The 25,194-nt window shown below is 47.0% G+C and overlaps 1 protein-coding gene and 1 long non-coding RNA gene across 4 annotated transcripts; one reads left to right on the top strand and one right to left on the bottom strand.

Moving 5' to 3' along the window:
* Window positions 1-446: 446 nt before the first annotated feature.
* tnn (tenascin N) lies at window positions 447-24,495 on the bottom strand. Of its 3 annotated transcripts, XM_076972444.1 has the most exons (16): window positions 24,396-24,495; window positions 19,587-19,970; window positions 18,155-18,529; window positions 15,377-15,640; window positions 14,346-14,528; window positions 13,993-14,082; window positions 8,856-9,119; window positions 5,666-5,929; window positions 5,006-5,269; window positions 4,652-4,782; window positions 4,217-4,355; window positions 3,701-3,852; window positions 3,033-3,129; window positions 2,575-2,739; window positions 2,259-2,422; window positions 757-1,558 (listed from the first exon to the last, which is right to left on the bottom strand). In XM_076972444.1, the coding sequence occupies exons 2-16, from the start codon at window positions 19,963-19,965 to the stop codon at window positions 1,436-1,438; spliced, it is 3,054 nt and encodes a 1,017-aa protein (XP_076828559.1). In that variant the 5' UTR covers window positions 19,966-19,970; window positions 24,396-24,495; the 3' UTR covers window positions 757-1,435. The 3 variants fall into 3 exon arrangements, with proteins under 3 accessions (XP_076828561.1, XP_076828560.1, XP_076828559.1); XM_076972445.1 differs by lacking the exon at window positions 24,396-24,495 and having other exon boundaries at window positions 743-1,558; XM_076972446.1 differs by lacking the exons at window positions 5,006-5,269; window positions 5,666-5,929 and having other exon boundaries at window positions 447-1,558.
* Window positions 9,117-13,905, top strand: LOC143474831 (uncharacterized). The gene is made up of 2 exons (XR_013120867.1): window positions 9,117-11,545; window positions 11,889-13,905. It is a non-coding gene; the product is annotated as an uncharacterized LOC143474831 (long non-coding RNA).
* Window positions 24,496-25,194: the final 699 nt, after the last annotated feature.

Genomic DNA, 25,194 nt, shown 5'->3' with positions numbered 1-25,194 from the left:
TTATGCAGGGCCTGAGGGGAGGGGGGCAGAGATGGGTGGGGTTTGATCAGCATGATGGAGGTTAACCCAACCACAGACCACCTCCCTCCACCCACACAGTCAGGCCTTGTTCAGGCCCAAGCTGGTCTGACTCATGCTACTGTGTGACAGTGTGGAAACACTGAGAAATCACAGCGAGGACACCGCCTCAGTTGACCCTTCACCTCACAGCCAGGAGGCTGTTAATAATAATTCCACAAGAGAAATTCTGAATAAAAAGTAACTGAATTCTGTGAAATCGTTTATTGTAATTGTGTGAAACGTTTTCAGAATTCGCAGGTCTCAGTTTGGGGTTATTTTAATCAAATAGAACTTCTTAAAAACATTACCTCACTTGTTCTTTGTCTTTTGTCTGTTTGTCTCACCATTCTTTACCTTTCCCTCTCTCTCTTTCCCTTTCTCCCTTTCCCTCTCTCTCTTTCTCTCTCTCTTCCCCTCTCTCTCTTTCTCTCTATTTTCCTCTCTAGTTCTCTCTCCACTTCAGATCCACATAGGAGGACATTCTGTTTGTCTCCTACCTTCTCCATCCTGGGTCTGCCCTGTTTCCTGTTCATCTGCCCCAGTTCCTGTTCTAAAGACCACAGTTGCCCTCAAATTGGGGGATGGGCTTCTTCTTCTCCTTTTCTCAGGGGCAGGAGATTGATTCTCTGGGGAAAATAACCACCCCCAAGCTAGGTACTAGATTTCTTCACTTCTAGTAAACTTTCCTCCTTCCTCTGACATCAAATAACAATTTTCACGTGTTTTCTATGTCAAAACCTTTATTTCTGAGAGAGAAAATGTGACACTAACGTGTCAACAGCTCCAACATAAGACTTGAATCTACCGTCATCATATTTTTGTTCAGCACAACAACACACCAAAAATACGTGTTTAGGATACAACACCGTAAAACAAGGAATCATTGTGAACAAAAAAAATATTAAAATATTAGAATAAACTTAGTTAAAAGTTGTTGGACAACACTCGTATATTACGTACGCAATTTACTGGACTCGGAGATGAGACATAAATGATTCGGTCCTCATCACCATGACGATAGTATTATGACCACCATCCCTCTGGAGTGCCGACTGTTCACTGATCTTCACTTCAGAGTAAACGTGTTGTAATGATTTGCATACATCTTATGCATTTTGTATGTCCCTGCTGCAAATGGCATGTATTTAAATGATCTCATCATGATTTCATAACTCTGATCATGAAGAAAATATCACCATATCTTTAAAAATAACACCCAAGGCTCGGAAGCAAAACATTCCACAAATGCAGTCTCTTCAGAAGTATTAAACTGTATGTGTTGTTAAAGAAGATGATGTTACATGATGTTCAGGACCAATTCCACGGACCAATCGCACGCTCTTCCTGCCACGGTGTGTCTGCTTTGTGCGGTGTTTTAAGCGGTTGCCCGTCTCCGTGGTGACCTCTTCTTTCGGCTGTCTGTGCCCACGGGGCGCATCTTTATCTCGGTGAAGTCCAGTGACACCAGGTGGCCTTTCCACGGCTCCCAGTTCACCCCCTGGTGGACACAAGAAGCACTGCGCGTTAGCTTCCCTGTGACATTCAGCAGAACCTGAAAACAGTGCTGTCGTGCCTGGCGTATTTATTAATTGCGTGATGTATGTGATGATTCGGTAAGTGCTGTATTTCCCACAGTGTCTGCTGCTGATGCATCAAACAACAACCCAAAGACCCGAGTCAACAAGTCCACGGTGCTGTCTGGCTTTTCTTCATCTCATGGGCCTTTGTAAACATTCCCTCTTTCCTTTGTTTCTTCACTAGCATTCTAGGGCCACATCAGATGTTTTTTCAATTATTTAAAATGGTAGTTTCATTGTGTCATTAATGTCACGGTGCTTGTTAACCTTTTATGAAGGAAGTTCCTGGTGTGCACGGACTCCTCTGGTTTAGCTGAAAGTTTTGCCTGCTTTGAGGATTTATGATCCTCAATAATACGAGTGCATTTCTTCCCTTCCACACTGGACCTCTACAGCTCAATGAGTAATACTGCCGTAACAGTGTAACAGTGCCCCCTGCAGGCCATTAGCCTACATGCCTTATACAGAGGAACAAATCCAAAACTATTGCTTCCTTTATCACATTCACATTAGCAGAGCAAACCACAGCCCTTGGCACTCCTCACCAACAACACTCCCTTTTCTTCCCAAGGCACCTCGCATAACACGACACATCCTGAGCCCACAGAGCCCATGCCCTACCATGCTGTGTCTGGTGTCTCCAAATTTGCCGTTCAGGTTAGCCAGGTGGCAGTTTTTGTACCACCAGGCACCGCGGTGAGTTAGGGCGCAGTTTCCCAGCGCGATGTCATTGTCCAAGTCCACAGTGGTGAAGGGTCTGCCCTGGTGGTATGTCATAGCATCTCCTACAAAACACAACGTGGCCGTTAGCAGTTTCCCTAGCCAGGACCCAATAAATACTTCACGAATTTTAAGCAGGACCAAAGTATAGCGCTGTACTGAGATTGGCCAGTTGTCTTTTTTATATAGCTTCAAGTTTTGAGCAGTTTTGTCATACCAGCGTTTCCTCGATAGTTGCCAACAGTCAGCTTAAACTTCTGCTTGGCTGGCGCGATTTGAAAGTTATCATAGACGGCGTAGACACGTTCTGTCCCCAAGCCCAGATCAAAGCGCACTTCATACTGTGTGGGAGTGTTGGTCATCTCGTGGATTTTCTCCAGGCCTGGCCAAATACAAATAACACAACATCACACCACATAACACAACAAAACACAACACAACACAACACCACACGACAAAACAACACCACACAAAATACGTCACACAACAAAACACAGCACCAAACAACACACCAGGATCATAACATACTTTCATCTAACCATCTAGTTTGAATAATGTTTGATTTTGATAGTGTATCAATGTCTTGAACAAAATGTAGACCTGCAAAAAACATTGTGCTCTATCTATAGAGTGAGTACAGAAATTCTGTAAATGCAGCATATGAAAGATTCATACCAAGCCAGAACTCATCGGTCAGCTCCCCGAATCCTTGTGTGTACTGTTTCCAGCGCTTCATGAAGTCCAGCTTACCAGAGCTGCGTCTCTGAATAACCTGACAAGCAGAGAGCAGAATTCAGCCCAGACCTTCTTATCGGACATCTCAAAAGGACAGTCATTATCTTGTTTAAGGTTTATTGCTTAAGGTTTCACATTGCTTGGAGTTCAGGATAGTGCTTGTGTCATAGGATGACGTTGTGTGTGTCGTGAGATGACGGCGTGCGTGTCGTGAGATGACGGCGTGCGTATTGTGGGATGACGGTGTGTGTGTCATGAGATGACAGTGTGTGTGTTATAAGATGACGTTGTGGGTGTCATGAGATGACGGTGTGCGTGTCGTGAGATGACAGCATGCATGTTGTGAGATGACGGTGTGTGTGTCGTGAGATGACGTTGTGGGTGTTGTGAGATGACAGTATGCGTGTCGTGAGACGACAGCGTGCGTGTCGTGAGATGACGGTGTGCACGTCGTGAGATGACGGTGTGCATGTCGTGAGATGATGCCATGCGTATTGTGAGATGCCGCCGTGCATGTCGTGAGATGACGTTGTGGGTGTTGCGAGATGACGGTATGCGTGTCGTGAGACGACAGCGTGCGTGTCGTGAGATGACGGTGTATAACTTACAATCCAGCCCCCACCGTCTGTTGTCATGTCGCAGTAGACCTGTACGGCTCTGCTGGGGTCGTTGGCCACGTAGATGGTGTAAACGCCACTCTCCGTCTTCCCGTTCTTCATGATCTGCATGCAGTCCATTGGGAAGGGGTAGACAATCCCCACTGCACACACCCGAAAACGGCAAAGCGTTTAAAAATGACCCATAAACACGGCTTCCATTGGTCTGGGACTTATCTGTCAGATGCACATGGTGTGCAAAACAACATTAGAATTCAAAATTTGGAAACAACAACTTGTTTATACTTGAGGGTTTGTGGTGCATGTCACAGTTGGTTTTTAGAATTTTTTATTTTGCACTGGTCACCAATCTGAGGCCTGTTGAATAACGACTTTTAAACTAATACCATACACAGTGTCTCGGATCTCATAAGTGTCTTTGACATTTGAAACTATTGAACTGATTACATTTCCTTATAAGGGCATTAATCCTGTGTGTGTATGTGCTTGATCGTTTGTTTTCATTACCGGTGCTGAATGTGGTCTCCACCTCTTTACTTCTCTTTCTGCCTCTGTATGCTATTAATGTCACTATATACTTCTTCCCCGCAGCCAGACCAGGGAGGCTCGATCTGTTCTCTCCTGCAGAAAGTCTCTTCTCGGTAGCCTGATTCAGAAAACAAAGTTGAAGCCTGTTTACACTGTGCACAGATTATATATCAGTATGCAGAAAGAGGAAATCGCAAAATCGTTCAGCTACTTCTAAGCTCTAAATCAAATAGAGCATATGTAGGAGGTGTCAAGGTTAGCACGTGTCCAGGATAGTATTAGTCCAGGCTTTTATCTAATCTAAGTCAATAAGAATGTGTTAGTCTAGATTAGTATTGGTGCAGGTTCGTCTAGTATTAGTGCAGATTGGTGTTTCACTAGCAGTAGCCTAAGTTAGTATTCCACTCAGCCCACCTGTGTGCTGCCGTCCTCTGGCCTGTACCGGAGAATGTAGCCCTCTATGTGAGCCTGAGGCGCCTTCCACGTCAAAGCCGCCGACGTTGTCTGGACATCCACCGCTAGTAGGTTCCTTGGGGCATCGATTTCTAAACACGAAAAATATCATCACAGGTTCGAATGTCTTTGAAATCTGTTTGAGTGCTTCAGGGAAAAGTTCAAGAGGAAAGTTCCGGTGAGTTCTGAAGGACACAGGTCCGATCAGCAGGTCCTGAGAGTGACTCGACACATCCTCACCACTACTTTCACATACTTCAGAAGAACTTAAGAACTTCAAATGGCTATACTGGTTACAAGCCCATATCAGGAAACCTGTCTCAGCGTCCGTCGAAGCTTTTCTGCTGGTGTGAGAGCCTTTGGCAGCCCAGACGTAGACCGTGTAGACGACTCCTGGCCTTAGTCCGCTGAACCTGTAGGAGGCGCTGTCTGCTCCCACTTGAACCTCCTCACTGTCTCCATGGGCGGAGCTGTACATCAGCCTGTAGCCATCAACATCAGCCTGCACCGTGTCCCACGAGATCATCATCGAGTTCTCCGTCACCTCTCTGGCCAAGACGTTAGTGGGAGCGTCTAGTTCTAAACATCCATTTGTAGAACAGGTTAGTGAGTGACAGGTCTCCATTAGTGGCATGCAGCATTCAGTAGTTCAGCACTGGAACTAGACGCTTAATAAGAAAATCTTTGCAATTCCTAACAGTACTAAGAATCTTTGAAAGTGAATTTCTGACTGTCTAATTTTTGATGTACCTTAAATGAGCCTTACAGAGATGTAAACCATTTGCCGAGATATCTTTTACAAACTGTCTTCTGATTCCAATGACACTAATGTTTGTTTTTGTTTGTTTTGACAGGAGAAAGAAACAACACAAAGCACTGCAGGTGTTTTTCAAGCAGACAAACTGTTACCCGTGGATCCCAACCATTATACCATCAGTATGTAGATCATTTAATTAGGAAAGACATTTCAGAAACCTGTTTCAGCATCTGTCGAAGCTTTTCTACTGGTGTGAGAGCCTTTGACAGCCCAGACGTAGACCGTGTAGACGACTCCAGGCCTTAGTCCACTGAACCTGTAGGAGGCGCTGTCTGCTCCCACTTGAACCTCCTCACTGTCTCCATGGGCGGAGCTGTACATCAGCCTGTAGCCATCAACATCAGCCTGCACCGTGTCCCACGAGATCATCATCGAGTTCTCCGTCACCTCTCTGGCCAAGACGTTAGTGGGAGCGTCTAGTTCTAAACATCCATTTGTAGAACAGGTTAGTGAATGACAGGTCACCATTAGTGGCATGCAGCATTCAGTAGTTCAGCACTGGAACTAGACGCTTGATAATGAAACGTGCAGTTTAGTGACAATCAAAAAGTTTCAGGTCGTAATTTTTGTTTTTACTTGTAATGCATTTTTAGAGAAGTAAAACACAGGGTCTTCTTTCCACTTTAATGGCAGGAAATTGTTGCTTCATTTTGTGCTTACAAGGTTATAACGGGTACATCTCAGAATTCTACCTGACCAGTATGTAGATCATTTCTTTTGAAAAGACTTTGCACAAAGCAGTGAGAAACATATGTTTGGGAGTAGGTGTTTCTTGCCATTCTTGAAACTTATCAGTCTGATCTGTCTGATCTATCTAATGTAAAAACATCAGACAGTAAAATGGGTTTCTGCATTAGTTCCTAGCACCCAGTTCCATCTGCGGTATGTCTAATGGCCATGTCTGATGTTTGATGCCCATGTCTGATGGCCATGTCTGATGTCTGATGTCCATGTCTGAAGGTAGTCAACACTGTGACTTCAGCTTACACCCATGGCCATGGCTCAAGTAAGGAACCAAGCTGCTCAAAAATGTTTTTGCTAGGTTTGTATCACTAAAATTTAGTAGGAAAATGAATTTTCCTTCTTGATTCTTTCCAAGATCGAGAACATTTGCTCCTTGTTTTCAATTACTGAACATTTTCATTTAAACACCAAGAATACTTTCCTGGAAAGCAAATAACTGTTCAAAGAAAAGATGAAAGGGAAAAAAGGTCCAGTGAGATTAGAAATGGTGCGCAGTAGCTTAGCATTAAAGACACATTTCCCAACCAAGCTGTGAAAGGGTCATTGATACACACACATGTTCCATCAAACAGGCATATAGAAGGAGTAGGAAAGAAAAATACACCATGGGCCTCTCCACCCCCTCCACCATCTCCACCCTCTCCACCATCTCCACCCTCTTCACCATCTCCACCCCCTCCACCATCTCCACCCTCTCCACCATCTCCATGCTCTCCACCATCTCCACCCTCTCCACCATCTCTACGCCCTCAACCATCTCCACCCTCTCCACCATCTCCACCCTCTCCACCCTCTCCACCATCTCTACACCCTCCACCATCTCCACCCTCTCCACCATCTCCACCCTCTCCACCCTCTCCACCATCTCCACGCTCTCCACCATCTCTACGCCCTCCACCATCTCCACCCCCTCCACCCTCTCCACCCTCTCCACCCTCTCCACCCCCTCCACCATCTCCACCCTCTCCACCATCTCCACCCTCTTCACCATCTCCACCCCCTCCACCATCTCCACCCTCTCCACCATCTCCATGCTCTCCACCATCTCCACCCTCTCCACCATCTCTACGCCCTCAACCATCTCCACCCTCTCCACCATCTCCACCCTCTCCACCCTCTCCACCATCTCTACACCCTCCACCATCTCCACCCTCTCCACCATCTCCACCCTCTCCACCCTCTCCACCATCTCTACGCCCTCAACCATCTCCACCCTCTCCACCATCTCCACCCTCTCCACCCTCTCCACCATCTCTACACCCTCCACCATCTCCACGCTCTCCACCATCTCTACGCCCTCCACCATCTCCACCCTCTCCACCCCTCCACCCTCTCCACCCTCTCCACCATCTCTACGCCCTCCACCCCCTCCACCCTCTCCACCATCTCCACCCTCTCCACCCCTCCACCATCTCCACCCTCTCCACCATCTCCACCCTCTCCACCCTCTCCACCATCTCTACGCCCTCCACCATCTCCACCCTCTCCACCATCTCCACCCTCTCCACCCTCTCCACCATCTCCACGCTCTCCACCATCTCTACGCCCTCCACCATCTCCACCATCTCTACGCCCTCCACCATCTCCACCATCTCTACGCCCTCCACCATCTCCACCCTCTCTACCATCTCCACCCTCTCTACCATCTCCACCCTCTCCACCCTCTCCACCATCTCTACGCCCTCCACCATCTCTACGCCCTCCACCATCTCCACCCTCTCCACCCTCTCCACCCTCCTCACACACTACAGCTCACACAATCCCCACCAAACTCATAAACTATAGACTCCTACCATAGACTTCTATCATCGACTGCTGCAAGAGACTTGTATTGTAGACTGGTACTATAGACTGGTACTATAGACTGCTATGATAGGCTAGTCCCAGAGACATCCCCTTCTGGTCCCTTTGCCATAAAGCAAACTTGCTGTAAGAATACAGCAGCTGATAATTATAAACACACATTGATAAACACACAATGATAAACACACTCCTTAGTTCACTGAGTGCTTACTGTAATACTCAGTATTGAATGAGAGAGAGATTTGTAATATACACTTCTATTTCTCCTAGGGCTGTGTTTCTTAAGACTCCCTCAGCTGGTAATGTACTTAAAGTATGCGGTGTAGGCAGAAACCACAACACCAAAGGATCTCTCTTACACCCTTATCTCCATAAGATAGAAGTGAAAATTAAGAACTGTGTAACACTGTGTCAAATCTTAAACGATAAAATCTTAGCCACCCATTTAGTCATTAAAAAAAGAATCCTTTTTGTTCACTATGCCAGTTTTAAGCAGAACTAATAGAAAAAGCTCTCTAAGGTACAGGATAAACTCTGGGACACTCTCGGCAGGCGGACGTGTTCTGGGCTGCCGTGGGTGGATGCCAGACCCAGTCTTGTTTTCACTTTGTAGAAACAGAGGAAAACTGAACTCTTTAAAGAGCGAAAACTTGAAGTTTTCATGAGCATAGCTGAGGAAATGAGAGTAAGATGACTTTTATTCATGCAGCGGCCGAAAGGAGAGAAGCTCTCGCCAAGGGAGGCGTAGAGGAGGAATTTGATTGAACAAGGCTCAGAGCCAGGAGTCAGGTAGCGGCTTACCCATTTCAGCTTCTGTTGAGCTCTTTCTGCTCAAGTGAGGACCCCTGTACGCCCAGATGAAGATGGTGTACAGGACGCCCGGCTTCAGAGAGGCCAGCAGGTGGGACGTGGCGTCCGCACCCACTCGGATCTCTTCGCCGGAACCCTGGGATGACCTGTACGTCAGCACGTAGCCGTCCACCTCGGCGAGGACCCGGTCCCACGTCACCGTGGCTGACGTCTCTGTTACGTCCCTGGCGACTAGGTTAGTCGGAGCATCGATATCTGTTTGGCAGAGAGCATGATGAGGCACGGGCAGACACAGAATTAGGACTAAAGATATTTCTACTCCTAAGTGCACCACATTTTAGTTGGACTGAGAATAGAATGAGCTGTTTTCAACAATCTAAGCTGCGTAGCGTAAGTATTTCGTAGGATTTTTGTTGACGTATCAGTCAGTTCAAAACTCCCCACGGCTCAGGCCGTGTATCATGTCCTAATGGCCTTGAGCAGCCTAGGACAAGCTTCTCTATTCCTACTGCACCGCACATTTAAGCACATAGTTCCTGTCTAAGTCCAGAAGATGGGAAAGGTCTTCATGATTCCTGACGTTCAGGAGATGAAGACAGGGAGCAGCGGTGGCGGTGTGTCTACGCGAGCAGCTCGGTTTGCCGGGGCGGAGACAGAGCAGCGGTTCCACTAGCCACAAAAGGAAGAGAGAAGCCATGCAAAAGTAATCACCATCTGGAGGATTCCTCTGGGGGGGCCACAAGGCCGGTGCCATGTCACCATGCTGTCCACGTTTAGGAAATTGATTAATGATGTCTTCCAAGAACACCGGGAACCACATCTCTCACCGAGCAGCTGTGTGCTACGGCACCGGCTCTTTAGGCCTTGATTTGGGGCAGCGTGCAAAATAGGAAACAGCCCAAAGCTGAGAGACAATAGCTTCAGTCCCATGGAATTCCCGTGGAAACTGTCTAGGTAGACTAACTCCATCCCTCATTTGTTCGTATTTCAAAACCACAAGAGTACAATGCTGCACTTTTCTCCATTAAAACATCCGTTTGACCTCAGGCCATAACTGCACCCAGTACCTGGGGCTCTGGTGCTCGCAATTGTCCTGTCTCTTAATAAGGAATAGAGACAGCAGACAGACTGCTTGTGTCTTCCTGCCCCTGAATGTGCAAAAGTTTGTTTGGTTCAGAAATCCAGAGTGTGCTTCCAAGCCAGAGCCAGGGTTGGACAGAGGAGGGTTGAAGGCGTCCTGTGGCTGGGACGCTCAACCTCTGCATATGCTGAAGAGGACCCACTGGAGCTCTGGGCTTTCCCTCTGTGTGTGTGTGTGTGTGTGTGTGTGTGTGTGTGTGTGTGTGTGTGTGTGTGTGTGTGTGTGTGTGTGTATGTGTGTGTGTGTGTGTGTGTGTGTGTGTGTGTGTGTGTGTGTGTGTGTATGTGTGTGTGTGTGTGTGTGTGTGTGTGTGTGTGTATGTGTGTGTGTGTGTGTGTGTGTGTGTGTGTGTGTGTGTGTATGTGTGTGTGTGTGTGTGTGTGTGTGTGTGTGTGTGTGTGTGTGTGTGTATGTGTGTGTGTGTGTGTGTGTGTGTGTGTGTGTGTGTGTGTGTGTGTGTGTGTGTGTGTGTGTGTAGGGCCTGGGGCCTCTCATCTTCCCTTCACTCCCCTGAGTCATATGTCACAGCACAAACGAAGGCAGGGCTCACTAATTTGTGTGCTTTACCCTAGCAGCTCGACTGGCTTTTCCATGTGATACTGCTCACTTATGGCCTTACAAGCTGTATTTAACAGCTCTCGTCCTAGGAGAGAGGCACAGAGGCCCAGAGCTCCAATCAACAGGAGCATGAATGAGTGTGTGGCCAATAGCAGGTAAACAAGCACAGCACGACATTTTTATCACATACAAAAGTAAGACCTGCCTCCATCAACTCAGACAAGCTGGACTTCATTAAGCACAATTCAACTTAATTACTCTGCATGAACCTGTTCGCCATGAACAAGGAATCATGGGCTAATGAGCTTAAACCCCAGCTCAAGCCTAAGAGCGCCATCATTTGACAATGGGTCTGGAGTAACAGTACCGCCCCCGTGTGCTGTCCGTCAGTCTCCAGGCCTGAGCCGCCGGAGGTTCAGTACCCCGGGGTTGTGTGGGCTTGCAAAGCCGTTTTGTTTGTTTTTTGTTAGAGCAGCTTCTAGTGTGGAATAAGAGACACTTTTGCCTTTCATTTAAAGCAAAACATCAATATATTCACATATGATGACGAAAAAGACTCTCGTACTCATACATGAAAGGACCTTAACATGTCAAAGAGCCCAGAGATCCACTGTCTTCTGTTTTCTCTTCCTAGTTTTATGTGCGTTGGGGGAAAAAATAAATAAATAAATGTTCATATGCTGTTATATTTAGGTGAATGAGGCACATGCTGATGTCACTTCCTGTCCTCTGGCTTTGCGTAAACTCCATTATCAGTGAAAGGGGGGGGGGTGAGTATGGGGGTCCCAGCCTTCAGGACAATGCAGCCGTCTGTGAGTGAGCTTCAGCGCGGCTCCCAGAGCGACCTTGAAAAGCCATTTCCTGTGGCCAGGTCCAGAGCACCAGGGGCTGGGTGGTGGGAGAGGAAGGCGTGCTGAAGGAGAGAGAAACCAGCCCTCCACACTCAGCCTCCTATAGCTGTCCAGGACCGCTCAAAGTTCAGGTTGCATTTTGGATTAAGTTCTCACATGTTCAAGCCTAGCAGATTTTCGCGTGTGCCTCGGTGCGTGCGTGTGCTTGAGCGTGTGCCTGCGCGTGTGTGCTTGCACGTGTGCCTGTGCGTGTGTGCTTAAGCGTGTGCTTACACGTGTGCCTGTGCGTGTGTGCTTAAGCGTGTGCTTACACGTGTGCCTGTGCGTGTGTGCTTAAGCGTGTGCTTACACGTGTGCCTGTGCGTGTGTGCTTAAGCGTGTGCTTACACGTGTGCCTGTGCGTGTGTGCTTAAGCGTGTGCTTACACGTGTGCCTAGGCATGCATATACATAAACAATGTGCGATTCCTCATAGAGCAAGCTTTCATCAGGCTGCCGCACCCATCTTCATCCAACAAGGAAAGATCTAAAAGCTTAACAAGACGTTCGTTTATTTGACTGGATCAGCTCTCTAAAGAAGTTGAACACCTTACAGGGATCAAGAGGTGTGTCTTGCAGTGCTAACCCTAGAATGAAAGCTATTTACACCGACCCTCCGGCTATAAGAACAAAGCACTCAGACAGCATGACGGGACATGGAACACAAGCAACACCTTTTAAAGAAGCCAGACGTCCAGATTAATCTCAGACAAGACGCATGGTTGATGCTGAAACACGTACCAACTTAGAACGCCACTAGTGACCAGATCTTGGAAACAACTGCAGGCTAAGCCTTAATTTAAGCAAACTCACCTTTGACCTCTGAGCATAAGGCCAGATATATGTGTGTTTTGGGCCATAAATCAATGGATCGGCTGAATAGGAACTATGGAACATCACTGCCTTAGGGTTGATGTATTAGATGCCTTCCGTGAGCGTAGCAGATGAAGCTAGCATGAAGTTCTTTCTCCAGGTCTGGTCTTGGTGCTGTTACCGTGATTCTCAGAGAAGGATCTGATTGGCCAGAATCCGTAAAACATAATAAAGCATAAATCTGAGACGTCTGTGACTGCATCTCCCTCAATCTCCTTAAGTGTTTTTATCCCATAAATTTGGTCTATGTGTGCTATGCCTCTGCTATTATGACAGGGCTCTGTGTTCACTTCCCAATTGTCTAATTGTCAATGGAATACATGCAGTGCTGTGTATGCAAAACTCACATTTGGAGCCTAAACAAAATATTCACCCAGCCTGCTCCAGACCAGGAGTCATTGTGATGGCCTATCCTTAATGATAGTTGCTACATCACTGTTATTACCAATCATAACTCAGACGTCCCGACTACAGTCTCGGTGGTCCTAGAAATGTCTGGCAAATGCTGGAGTGATGAGGCTCTTAACCATTTTGGAAATGTCAGTGCTAAAATGAGCACATTTGTATGGCTGCAGGCCCCTTTGGCAAAACACAGCACCCACAAAACACAATCCCACACAGTCCCCAGTAACACACAGTCCCCACAACACGCAGTCCTCACAACACACAGTCCCCAATAACACACAGTCCCAACAACACGCAGTCCTCACAACACACAGTCCCTACAACACAGTCCCCATTAACACACAGCCCCCAATAACACACAGTCCCCATTAACACATAAACCCCACAAAGCATAATCCCCACAACATGCAGTCCTCACAACACACAGTCCCCAATAACACTCAGCCCCTAGTAACACAAAGCCCCCAATAACACAAAGCCCCCGATAACACACAGTCCCCAATAACACACAGCCCCCACAACACACAGTACCCACAACACACAGTACCCACAACACACAGTACCCACAACACACAGTCCCCACAGTCACACACCAGTCAGGAATCACATCCACACATGGGTCCTGAGTAATATTTGTTGCTCTTAGACTTTGGACTTGAACTCTGAAGGGCAAAGGTCATGCATGAATAGCACATATCTGAATAGCCTTGGGCAAAATAAAAAATGGTGTTTGCTTTCTCAGTGAAGGCAAGCCATTTAACAGATTTATGGTGACAAGAAAAACAGTGATAGACATTGTGCTGTAAAGACTCAGTTAAGCCTTTGAACACTGAATCGTGTAATAAATAAGAAGAATTTGCATAAAGAGCAGCATACATGTGCATTTTGTAACAGTGACTCTAGAATACATACATCAGTAAAGAAACAGTTAAACTTTACCAGTCTGTTTTTTAATATGATGAGTTACAAGATTCATCTTTGGTATAGAAGAGTGTTAGAGGGGTGCAGGGTTAGCATGGTGATCAGGTTCCTGTAGCACCACAACTGGACCTGAGCATATACCTGAATGTCCTGAATATGTACCTGAATAAAGACCTGAATGTTCTGAATATATACCTGAATAAACACCTGAATGTTCTGAATATGTACCTGAATAAACACCTGAATGTTCTGAATAGGTACCTGTGCAAATACCGTTTGATTTTGTGTGTTTGTGCACAGAGAGAAAACCTTTACAAACCAGTTTGTTCAGGCAGACTCACCCGTGACTCCAGTGGCATGTGATGGGGCACCTTCCACACTTCCTCTGACCGCCTGCACTGTTATCTGGTACTTGGTTCCTGGGTTAAGGCCTAAGAGGGCGGGGGCGGGGAGGGGGGATAGTTCAGTTCGTTTGTACACAAACAAAATCCACAGTTGTTCGTTTCCTGGATTTCAGCTGAGGGAGCGGTGCGGTTTGTGTAGTCTGGAACGGAGATGATGAAAACATCATCACAGCTGCCCACGCTACTCAGCATGAGCACGTTGACGGGGAGCGTTTAACCCCTTCCACGCTGGTGTCATTGGTCTAAAACAATGTTCTGTACTGTGAGTGGTAAGCAGATCTGGATCTCACCCACGATGGTGTGCACAGTGCGGGCCTCCTGACTGCGGGCCACGTTTTCCTGTTCCTCGTTTCCGTAGGGACTGGCGTGACGAAGTTTGAAGAAATCCACCTCATTCTCTGGGTTTTGCCAGTCTACCCGGATCGAGTCCTCTGTCTGCTCAAGCACACGGATGCCTTTCACGCCAGACACACCTGAAACAGGTAAAAACATGGAACACTCAGGCTACCACGATGACAAGCCAGCCGCACACCCTGGATCCCAACAGCCCCTCAGGAACAACAATGCCACTTTCTTTTAGAAACAACTGCATTGCTTTTCCCCTTAACAATCGAACTTTCTCAAGACTGAACGGAAAGGGAGAATTACAACTGAAGACTCTATTTTTCCTTTTAAGTCTTTTGGTTACTTACATAATAACCTGCCTAATACAAGACACTCTGTTGTTTTGAGTACATCTAATTACTTGCTTCAACTTCTATGGTCACATCTGCAGTGAATATCTCCTCTTCTCAGAAGTGACTCGCCAAAGAGCCATAAAGTAACACATCACAGGTGACCTCCATCTGCTAACACCTACTTGTTGACGTTTAAACCAGTTGAATCCCACGCATGTGTCTCCGTTGGGAAGTGGCATACAAACGATCCGCACGTTTCTAGATGCCGCAGCAGAAGCTACGGCTCTGCCTGGACGTCTATGGTCAACCCCGGCCACATTCCCCAGAGTTCAGCACTCTACATATGCTACAATAACTACATACATACATTCCCTTCAAATGTTTCCGCTGCTGTTGTTTTTAATTAAAATGTCTTATTACTGTGTATATACAGCATGCTTAGTATTAGCATAGGTAACATATCACTGGTTTTGGGAAGGTTATATAAAAAAAAATTCAGTACAGATTACAGAAGACATGGAATTGTATGTGATTGAACTGCAGTCAAAGTGAGTATTCTCTAAACACTATCAAAACCATAGAAAGTGCACGTTGATGAGTGTAAGTGTGCGTATGACCACGCAGGCTAAGCCCAGCACCCTTACTTGTGGTGGCCAAGATCTGGTCCGCGTCACTCTTCTGGGCCTTGATGACTGCGTAGACCTGCACAGCGTAGGTGACACCAGGCTTGAGGCCCGTGATCAGATAGGAGTTCTCCGTGTTGGGCACCTGCACCTCCTGGGCAGTTTCTGCGGCTCCCTCGGGGTGGTAGGACAGCACGTAGTGGTCTGTTCCTCTCACGTGCTCCCACTCCACCAGCAGGGACACCTCCGTCACGCTGACCAGACGCAGGCCCTTCGGACTCAGCACTGCGAAAGCACAGGTGGGCCTTCACCTTAGACGTTTGCTAACGCCGCGTAAAATATAAAGTTCTCCAGAGTTCATATTTTAATGCTCACACTGGTGGTTTCTAGCGTTTCTACTGTGTTGGCCACTGTTCCTAGAGAGTGCGTGTGAGTTTGAGATCTGGATGAAGTTCTCCTTGTTGTCTCTCAGAATTTCTGAGGTCCTTCATCTTTCAGCCCTTCTCCTCCAGACACCTCCTCATGTTTCTCCTTCATCCACTATTGTTGTAATCTGTCTTGTCTTAAGCAAACATGCCTTTGGAACACAAGGTCCAGGAAGCCTCAGGCCTGGCAGCCGACCCCGTATTTTCCTTGTCTCTTATTGCAGTGTGGTAGTTAACTGAGATATCACCATCATTGTGGAAAATGGAAAATGGTACATGAGAAAGAACTACACTTTGAGAGTAGGGAGAGCTCATTAACAATCTGGGATCTTAGGACACACACACACACACACACACACACACACACACACATACGCAGAGTAAACCCTAAAGCGGCTTCCTAGGGAGAAAGCGGAGGGGTGGTGTCTTTAAAGGAGTAGATTTTTATTTTCCTTTTTTAAGGGCAAGGGAATACGTGTGAGCAGAGAGGAGGGGACATGGGTGCTGAGAAGACCACATTTAACAGGAAAGAATTCACAGCAGGACTGGACATTGTTCCTCACAGAGAAAGGACAGGAAACGAAATGTTTTCCTTCAGCAGAAGCCTTTCCCTCAACTTAATACTTCTGCCCTGGTCTCTCAGTGCAGGTCCTCCAAGTAACAGTCGCAACCAAGCAATAATATTTCACAAAAAAAAAGGAGGAACAAATGAATATGTACAAGCTGGAGTGAAACCGTAGCAACTGAGGGCGTGTGTCCTCACTGATTAATTTCAAGAAAAGCAAATTATGACAAAGAAAGCTACTAAAATAACAAGATTGATTGGAAACATCATAAATTCCATGATAGCGAAAGCAGTGGGTGAGTTTTTTTAATCTGGTCGGCTGACAAACCGACACGCTCAGTCCACACTGAAGAAAAGCAAACCAGGTTAGATTGAACTGCCACTCAACACAGAACACAGGAGGTGTTCAGAAAATCCACCCCTGTGTCCTGGTCCAGGTCAGCAGTTTTCAGGCACACACATCCACATTCTCGTTATGGTACCAGCAGGTTTCTTAAGTATATTCCGGTTCTGTTGGCAGGCCTTATTGTGGCTGAGTGTAAGGAGAGAATACAAGATAGGAGATTAGTGTCTGCACGCCATACACCATGTAAACCCCAGACAGAACTGGCTGGAGAGACCCGCCCGAGCCCACCAGACAGCCAGAATAAAAATCCCTGCTGCTGCTTACCATCTCAAACGCAATCACTGATTCTGTGTTCGGAGTTTTCTGTGCTGCCTGGGACTTTTTGTACGTGTCATATTTGAATACTAAAGTCTCGAGCTCCTAGAGGGAGTGAAGTTGCTTCAGTTCCTCAGGATTATCCAGATAAGAACATTTACCAAGTGACTTCAAAGGGGAAACTAGTCTTACACTAGAGTGTAAAGGATTGATCGCTAAACAAGAGGGTTTGAAATGGCTAAGCAATGCTGTTAGCTACACATTGATTATGTTATTGGTTCTACGGGCATTAATGTGCTAATATTCATTTGGGTAATGTGAACACGGTGTCCTACATGGTGTGAGTAAAATGAATTATATAAATGACTGACAGTTTTAAATATGGGGTGTACTGTTATGGCACCAATTAGTGTCACTGCCGCAAAGGCGTAATTGCTAACCCTTGCTGACACACTGCCTCACAGGCTGCTTGCTGTTTGCTCCCTCAAATTATCATTCATGAACTCAATTATGTTGTCCCCTAACTCCACGGCCCTCACCCAGGAGTGGCCCCACCCCTATCCCAAGGCACCTGCCACCCCCAGGATCGCCTTGTGAGCACAGTGCAGCTACGCATTCCTCCCCCAGGGTTCTGTGCAGGCGGAGGGGGATGAGCGGCTCAGAACCGGCCCCCGGCAGCGCAGCAGAAAGAGTTAGCCTAACTGTGCTAAGTGCTAAGTGCTTTAGTCCTGCGTTTTTGCCTTTAAGTGGGTGTCAGAAAATCAAGGAAGTAATTACAGCGAATAATAAGAGATTTAACATGTAATTACTTCATGTCCAGGACTTCGTATTCTTAGAACGTCCGCGTATGTTTGATATGTAATAATGTTATAATGCCTTCTTAAGCATCTTATGTCAGCCCGCAGATGATGGACTTGGGAGTTCTCACGCACAGTGAGATAAGTAAGGACCTCCACTACAGTGGAGTCTCTCCGTACTCTCTCCAAGGTTCCTGGAGCTACTGTGTGCAACCAAATCATTTCATTTTGTTTACAAATCAACGATTTGTAGTTGTAATTTTACGTCTTCACTATCCTTCGTCACAGCTACTCTTCAAATCACCTTTGTCAGGTATCTAATTCAAATGTACAGTTTGCGTGAAACGTTACCCATGGAGCAGTCGACCCCGAAGAATCCCTCGTCGCAGACGCAGGTCCCGTCCACGCACCGGCCGTTGTCCGCACAGTCGCCAGGGCAACTCCGCTCGGCGCACGTGTCTCCAGAGAAACCTTCGAAGCACACACACTTGCCGTCCACGCAGTGGCCTTTATCGTTACAGTCGTCGGGACACCGCAGCAGGCCACAGTCATCGCCGGTGTAGCCGGCGTGGCACACGCATCGCCCGTCCACGCAGTAGCCGTTGTCATTACAGTCGTCTGGGCAGGTGGAGGTGGAGCAGTCCGGACCGGTCCAGCCGGGGTCGCATTTACAGCTGCAGGAGTCGTGCTGGTAGGTGCCATGGCCGCTGCAGCTGGTGTCCACACCTGGAAGACATCAGGAGAGACGACTCATCGCGCACCAGAACCTACCAACCTATGTCACAGCACAGGACTGGGAATGGGAGCAATTTAGCATTTGTGCAATCATTCAGGGTCCGAGATTTTGTCTTTTAGATTAGACACTATGGGCTATCCTTCCAAACTCAGCCTTAAGCATTAGCACTGTGATTTTGGCTGTGCTGTTTACTCCCTGTACCCTCTGCTGTAATTTCTTTCTATCTGTTTGCAACAATATAATGTTTTTGCTGTTACCTGACTAAACTGCAGTATTCCCACACCTGACTAAACTACACTGTTCTCACATGTACTGGTACCTGACTAAACTACACTGTTCTGATTGATATGTACTGGTACCTGACTAAACTACACTGTTCTGATTGATATGTACTGGTACCTGACTAAACTACACTGTTCTCACATGTACTGGTACCTGACTAAACTACACTGTTCTCATATGTACTGATACCTGACTAATCTACACTGTTCTCACATGTACTGGTACCTGACTAAACTACACTGTTCTCATATGTACTGGTACCTGACTAAACTACACTGTTCTCACATGTACTGGTACCTGACTAAACTACACTGTTCTCACATGTACTGGTACCTGACTAAACTACACTTTTCTCCTATGTACTGGTACCTGACTAAACTACACTGTTCTCATATGTACTGGTACCTGACTAAACTACACTGTTCTCATATGTACCGGTACCTGACTAATCTACACTGTTCTCACATGTACTGGTACCTGACTAAACTACACTGTTCTCACATGTTCTGGCACGTGACTAAACTACACTGTTCTCATATGTACCGGTACCTGACTAAACTACACTGTTCTCACATGTACTGGTACCTGACTAAACTACACTGTTCTCACGTGTGCTGGCACCTGACTGAACTGTACTGTTCTCACATGTCCTGGCACGTGAGTAAATTAAACTGTTCTCAGGTGTGCTGGCACCCGACTAAACTGCACTGTTCTCATGTGTGCTGGCACCCGACTAAATCGCACTGTTCTCACGTGTGCTGGTACCTGAGCCTCCTGTACAGCAGCCCTGTGCACACTGGGTCTTCAGGTATGTCACCTCCTCCTCCAGACCATTGAGGCGGTACACCAGAGACTTGAACTCCTCCGAGTCGGCGCAGTTGCAGCCGGCTGATGCAAGCCGGATGTTGTGCTTGAAGACAATGTCGTTCCCGCCGTCCACTGCTGTGACCTGACCGTCCGACGTCTGGTCCTGTGAGAGGGCCGTGGCCTCCGGGCCCGCCGGGCCCTGCTTGCAGCCTGAGTCTATCTGATACACGTGGCTGAACGTGATTCCTTTCTCGGACGCGGTCGAACCCTCAGCCAACGTGACGTGGGAGGCCGCACACAGCGCCCCCAGCAGGAGACCTCCTAGCAAGGCAAGCATGGCTTCTGGAAGGAACAAACCCAGCATTCTCCCATGAAGAACGTTTACACTGACAATCACAGGATCTATATTTTAAAAGACATCATCTTATAAGTCACACTTGTGATAAAGATGGATGCTTGACTCAGGCCTGGTATTATATTTAATAGCGTAAGGTTTATTTTGCTAGACTAACATTTGATCCTACAGTAAGAATAAGCAGTGTGTTTGCTTGAAAAGCACATACCATCAAAACCTTTAATTACATGTCTTCAGCCATAAGGACTCAGAGAAGCATGGAACCCATTACAACCATATGATGTTATTCCTAATGACAGTGATGTCATCCAAGCCTTTTTAACTCAGAGGGAAGTGGAATTTTATAGTGCTGTTGTAAAATGATGTTTTATTAAAAAAAGAAAACCAAACTATAACATTGGAAAGTATCCCTCAAAGCCAGTATGATTTACATTTTCAACATGAATAAAAATTGTTCTTTTCTCTAGAGTGCTAGGGTAAAAAGTTACTCAGCACGTCTCCTAAACATTAAACATTACACATTAGCGGATGAACGTCACTAGCGCATTTTCTGAACATTTGCATATAAGCTTAGTTATTCATATGAGAACACCGCTCCACAAAAGACGTCACCTGAACCCTGTCTGGGGCGACTTTCTCAGTAAGACGCCAGTGCACATGGGGTGATCTTCTCTCTAACGATGGTCACACATGCAACAAGATTCTGCAGATTCACCTGTTTAGTTCCTTGATAGCAAAGCCTTGGTGTCTTTGCAGTGAGCATCAAGCTCAACTTTACAGACATAGTATTGGCGGTGTAGGAAGATGACATACCTACACGGGATCTCAGAATGCCACAAACATTACATAAGAAATGCAAACTTATGTGTTACAGAGGAAGGAAGTACATAGAGATATAGACTGAAGAGAGATACAATTATTCTGCTCTGCCATAATTCAGGAGTGCAGAAGTCAACCACTCACACAACCACGTAGTTCCCCTCTTGGTGAAAGTTTAATATGAACTGAATAATTTACTTGTCTATTTTCGTTGGCTTTCACCCAGGCTAGAAATGCATTCAACACAGTAGTTGATATCAGTTTGCTAATGGTAATCATGGAAACTTCATGAATAGAAATAGCCTGTCAGACGTGTTGCGTGGCGTAGTGTAGTTACCATCAGTTTTTACGCCTTCCATATGCTGTGTTCAAAGTGCATTCCTCCAATTTCTCTGTGCTTTTAATTGCGTTAATTTATTTTATTTTTTTGACAAATGAGGGCTGGATGGAGGGACAGAATCACTGAGCAGCACACATCAGAGAGAGTGGATAAACAGATGTGCGGAGATGCTGCAAAAGAGAATCTTTAGTGTCCCCCTAGGAGAGAGATGGGAATGTGAAGAGGAGCACACACACACACACACACACACACACACACACACACACACACACACACACACACACACACACACACACTGCCACTGATGCCCAAGCAAACACGACTCACCCTGACAGGGTTTTGGAACGCTTCCTCTTTTCTCTTCATATACTGGCATATCCGACGGAATTGAAGATTCATAAAAATTCATCTTTCTTATGTGAACTTAGTGAGTGTGATCTGCCAGCCAGCCCAAAGCAAGGGCCATTTCCATTATTGTGTCATTATCGTTTCATCTCCAGGTCAGAATGTCCTCATGAGTCAGAAAACAAAACCGTTTTCCAGTGCTTTTCTGGAACACCTGGGGCTTCAAGCTGCAGCCGAACCCCACAGATCCCTGCATATCCTGACAGATCCCTGCATATCCCAACAGATCCCTGCATATCCCAACAGATCCCTGCATATCCCGACAGATCCCTGCAAATCCCAACAGATCCCTGCAAATCCCCACAGATCCCTGCATATCCCGACAGATCCCTGCAAATCCCAACAGATCCCTGCAAATCCTGACAGATCCCTGCTAATCCCAACAGATCCCTGCATATCCCAACAGATCCCTGCATATCCCGACAGATCCCTGCAAATCCCCACAGATCCCTGCATATCCCGACAGATCCCTGCAAATCCCAACAGATCCCTGCATATCCCAACAGATCCCTGCATATCCTGACAGATCCCTGCATATCCCGACAGATCCCTCCAAATCCCAACAGATCCCTGCAAATCCCGACAGATCCCTGCAGCTCTCTGGGTGTATGTTAAAAAAGTTTATTAAAATCAAAAGACATTTTGTTGTTCATCCAAACAACATTATCATCATGAAAGGTGACGGGAAGTCACCTGGGCAAATTAATGTTTTAGAGCTTTTTATTACCCAGTTGTCTTACATAATCAATGTACATAGACATATTCTGAGGATGTAATGACCTCACTCTGTGTCTTATTCTGTCGGGCATCGGACCCAGGCTTAGGAGGAAGCCCACATCACAGACCCAGACGTCTGCTTCACGATGGCACTTCAGTGAGCCCTCCAGGCTGTGCTTATGGCTTCCTGGTGGTGGCTTCTATTTGAAGCTCATCCTTTGTGTCTTATTTCTTTTGGAGATGCTCACCAGAGGCCCATTGGTTCCTCCGAGCCCGTGCAGAAAGGTCTTCTCCACGACGGAGTGCCAGAGACCACCGCGGTAGCCACAGTGACTTGGCAATGGATGTAACTCACCCTGATCTTCAGTATCAGCTGAGAGTCCAGAGCGTACGAGGTCTGGTGTGCTAACACAGTAGCACGGCCCCAACACTGCCTTCTCTGAACAGCCTCCAGCTCTTTGCAGGGGGGCCGATAGCCATCAGGGTGCACTGCGGAGAGCACATTCCATCCTGGAGGACTCACCTCTGCCCCGTGCTGTCCAGCGCCTGCTGATGTGACCCGAGAGCTGCAAAGTCCGACTCCCTACGAGTCCCTACAGCAGGGCTCATGATTAACACCTCTGGTTCTGAGGTCAGCTGACACACATGGCTTGTAAAGCAGCCCGTAAACTCTAGTCAGACACGTCACTGAGCGCTAGCAGGTCACGGGCACTGCTACGTGCTAACGGCGAGAACTCCCAACACCAGGCCAGTTGGGTTTGCACGGCAGGACCGTCTCTGTGCACAGCGAGGAGGGATGCCCGAACACCTGTGAACGCCATCAATCTCGATTGCAGAGAGGAAGTGACTGACCAAGTGAGGGGGGCTCTTCTCTCCCGAGACACGTCGTTCAGCAGACAAAGACGGTCTGTTCCTCTGCATTTGAAGCCTGGGTCATAGCACCGGAGGAGCGGAGGAGTGGAGGAGGAGGGGGAGGAGGAGGAGGAGGAGTGGGGTCTTAGGGAAGTGGGAAGAGCCCAGCCAGGCAGACCAATGGACCGTAAAAGCAGCCACAAATGCTGGCACGTTTCCTGTTCGTTCTTTAAGTGGTGAGAGCTGAAAGCAATTACGCTCGAATCTGGGTCGCAGACCCCACATCCCCCAAAGTCTTTAGCAGTAAGAACCCCGACCGCACCAGCCTCGATAAGGTTAGCGGAGCTACTCTTACGCAATGCACACGCATGACGGTACGCTTCTCTCGTGCATGTGTGCACGGCGGAGGCTGAGGCCAGCACGGTAGCACCTCCCCTTCATCTGGGGAAGGGAGAGCCCCAACCACCTCTCAGAGAGCAGCTCCCACCAGCCCACTGCCCCCGCTCAACACTCTGGAGCTCTGCGCGGGGTCCGTGCCCAGACCTCTTTAAAAGAACCTGTAGATATGTCATGCAGTGAGATGCCAGCTCATTGCATGTAAGTTTCAAGAAGGAGATGGTTGAATATTGATATAAGCTATTAGCTGCAAAGTGTACATTTAAAGCGTGGCCCAGAAAGCACATGGGTCACTGTGTCTGTGTTCTGATATAACAGAGGTCACGTCAGTGCCCGTGCTGGGCTGTCCACTTTCGCATGAACGTCTCTAGGTCTGTGGTCACATCACTGCAGTCAGGTGTTAAAGAGCGCCAGCGAGACGTTTGTCACGTTCGTCTGGTACTGCTGAACTCACAGACAACAGTTTTACTGTCACACAACAGGATCAACGATTTCCAAAATTAAAGTCCAATCACAAAGTTTTTTTTATGTGAAACCGCAAGTCAGACACAGTTCGTTTGAAGCATGCGTGGAGAGTGAGTTTGAGTTAGCAAATAACAAATAAAAAGATCCAAAAAATACCCAATAATAATATCCATAGCCAATAATTATAAATATTCATAATACTGGCGGTTCAAATTGGTTTTTCTCAGAATTTGACAAATATCAGCATATGAAATTTGTTTAAAATATTAAAATAAAAGAAGAAAGTGCAGTACATGATCTACCATATTTTAAAACTTTGTTTTCAATTACCTAAATAAAAGTCATTCTTATGGCATTTGTTAGAAGCCATTGCCCCTGCACACAGATGATTTAGGATACAGCTGTAATCTTGGCTTACCACTTCAGATGTTGCCTGATGCTGTGAAGTGTGTGCTCTCTGCTCCTGAGCGCAAGCGTATCTGGGTGCCTCGGTCTGTCTCTAAGCACCTGTTGTGGAGGTGGGGCTGGGTGTGTTGAGGAGGCGGAGCTGGCCATGTTGAGGAGGTGGGGTTAGCCGTGCAAGGCCACGCCCCTCCTGAGAACCCTCTGCCCCCACTCTGAAAGCCCATTGGGCAGTTAAACGTCTCTCTCAGCAAACCTGGACCAATAGGCACCCTGCCTGCCCCTTTCCCCTCTGCTCAATGGGGTTGGGGGGGGGGGGGGGGGGGGGGGTCTTGGGAGGCATTTTAGCTCTTCACATCATCTGGTGCAAATTGTTTGTACAAACTTGCCACTCGTGCACGGGTCACATGTCCTGTCCTTAACACCCACAGGTTCCCATAAATCCCTTTTGTTTTTGCATTTGCCACAGAGACACAAATGAGTCCAGAGACGGTTAACCTAACCTCCTCCAGAGATCTTAACATGTCTTCTTACGACTGAGTATGTTTTTATGATATTTATGACAAGGAACATTACTTTAACATTAGGCAGAAATATGTTCTATGCTTTTGCACCTCAGAATAACACACTGTAGAACTGATTTTCACTTACAAATTCCCTCTGTGCAGTTGTAGCTATGGGTTTAATGCCGTAGCCTACAGGGTGGTCTGAGTAAGGATCCTGTAGTACTGTTTCTGTGTACTTCACTAGGAAAACCACCAAACAGAAGCTCCGTATGAAATGAAACATAAAGTCATACTGAAGCTCAACAATAA

The sequence above is a fragment of the Brachyhypopomus gauderio genome, chromosome 14 (assembly GCF_052324685.1).
Source record: "Brachyhypopomus gauderio isolate BG-103 chromosome 14, BGAUD_0.2, whole genome shotgun sequence".
Classification (NCBI taxonomy): domain Eukaryota; kingdom Metazoa; phylum Chordata; class Actinopteri; order Gymnotiformes; family Hypopomidae; genus Brachyhypopomus; species Brachyhypopomus gauderio.
This window is presented reverse-complemented; position numbering and strand designations above follow the sequence as displayed.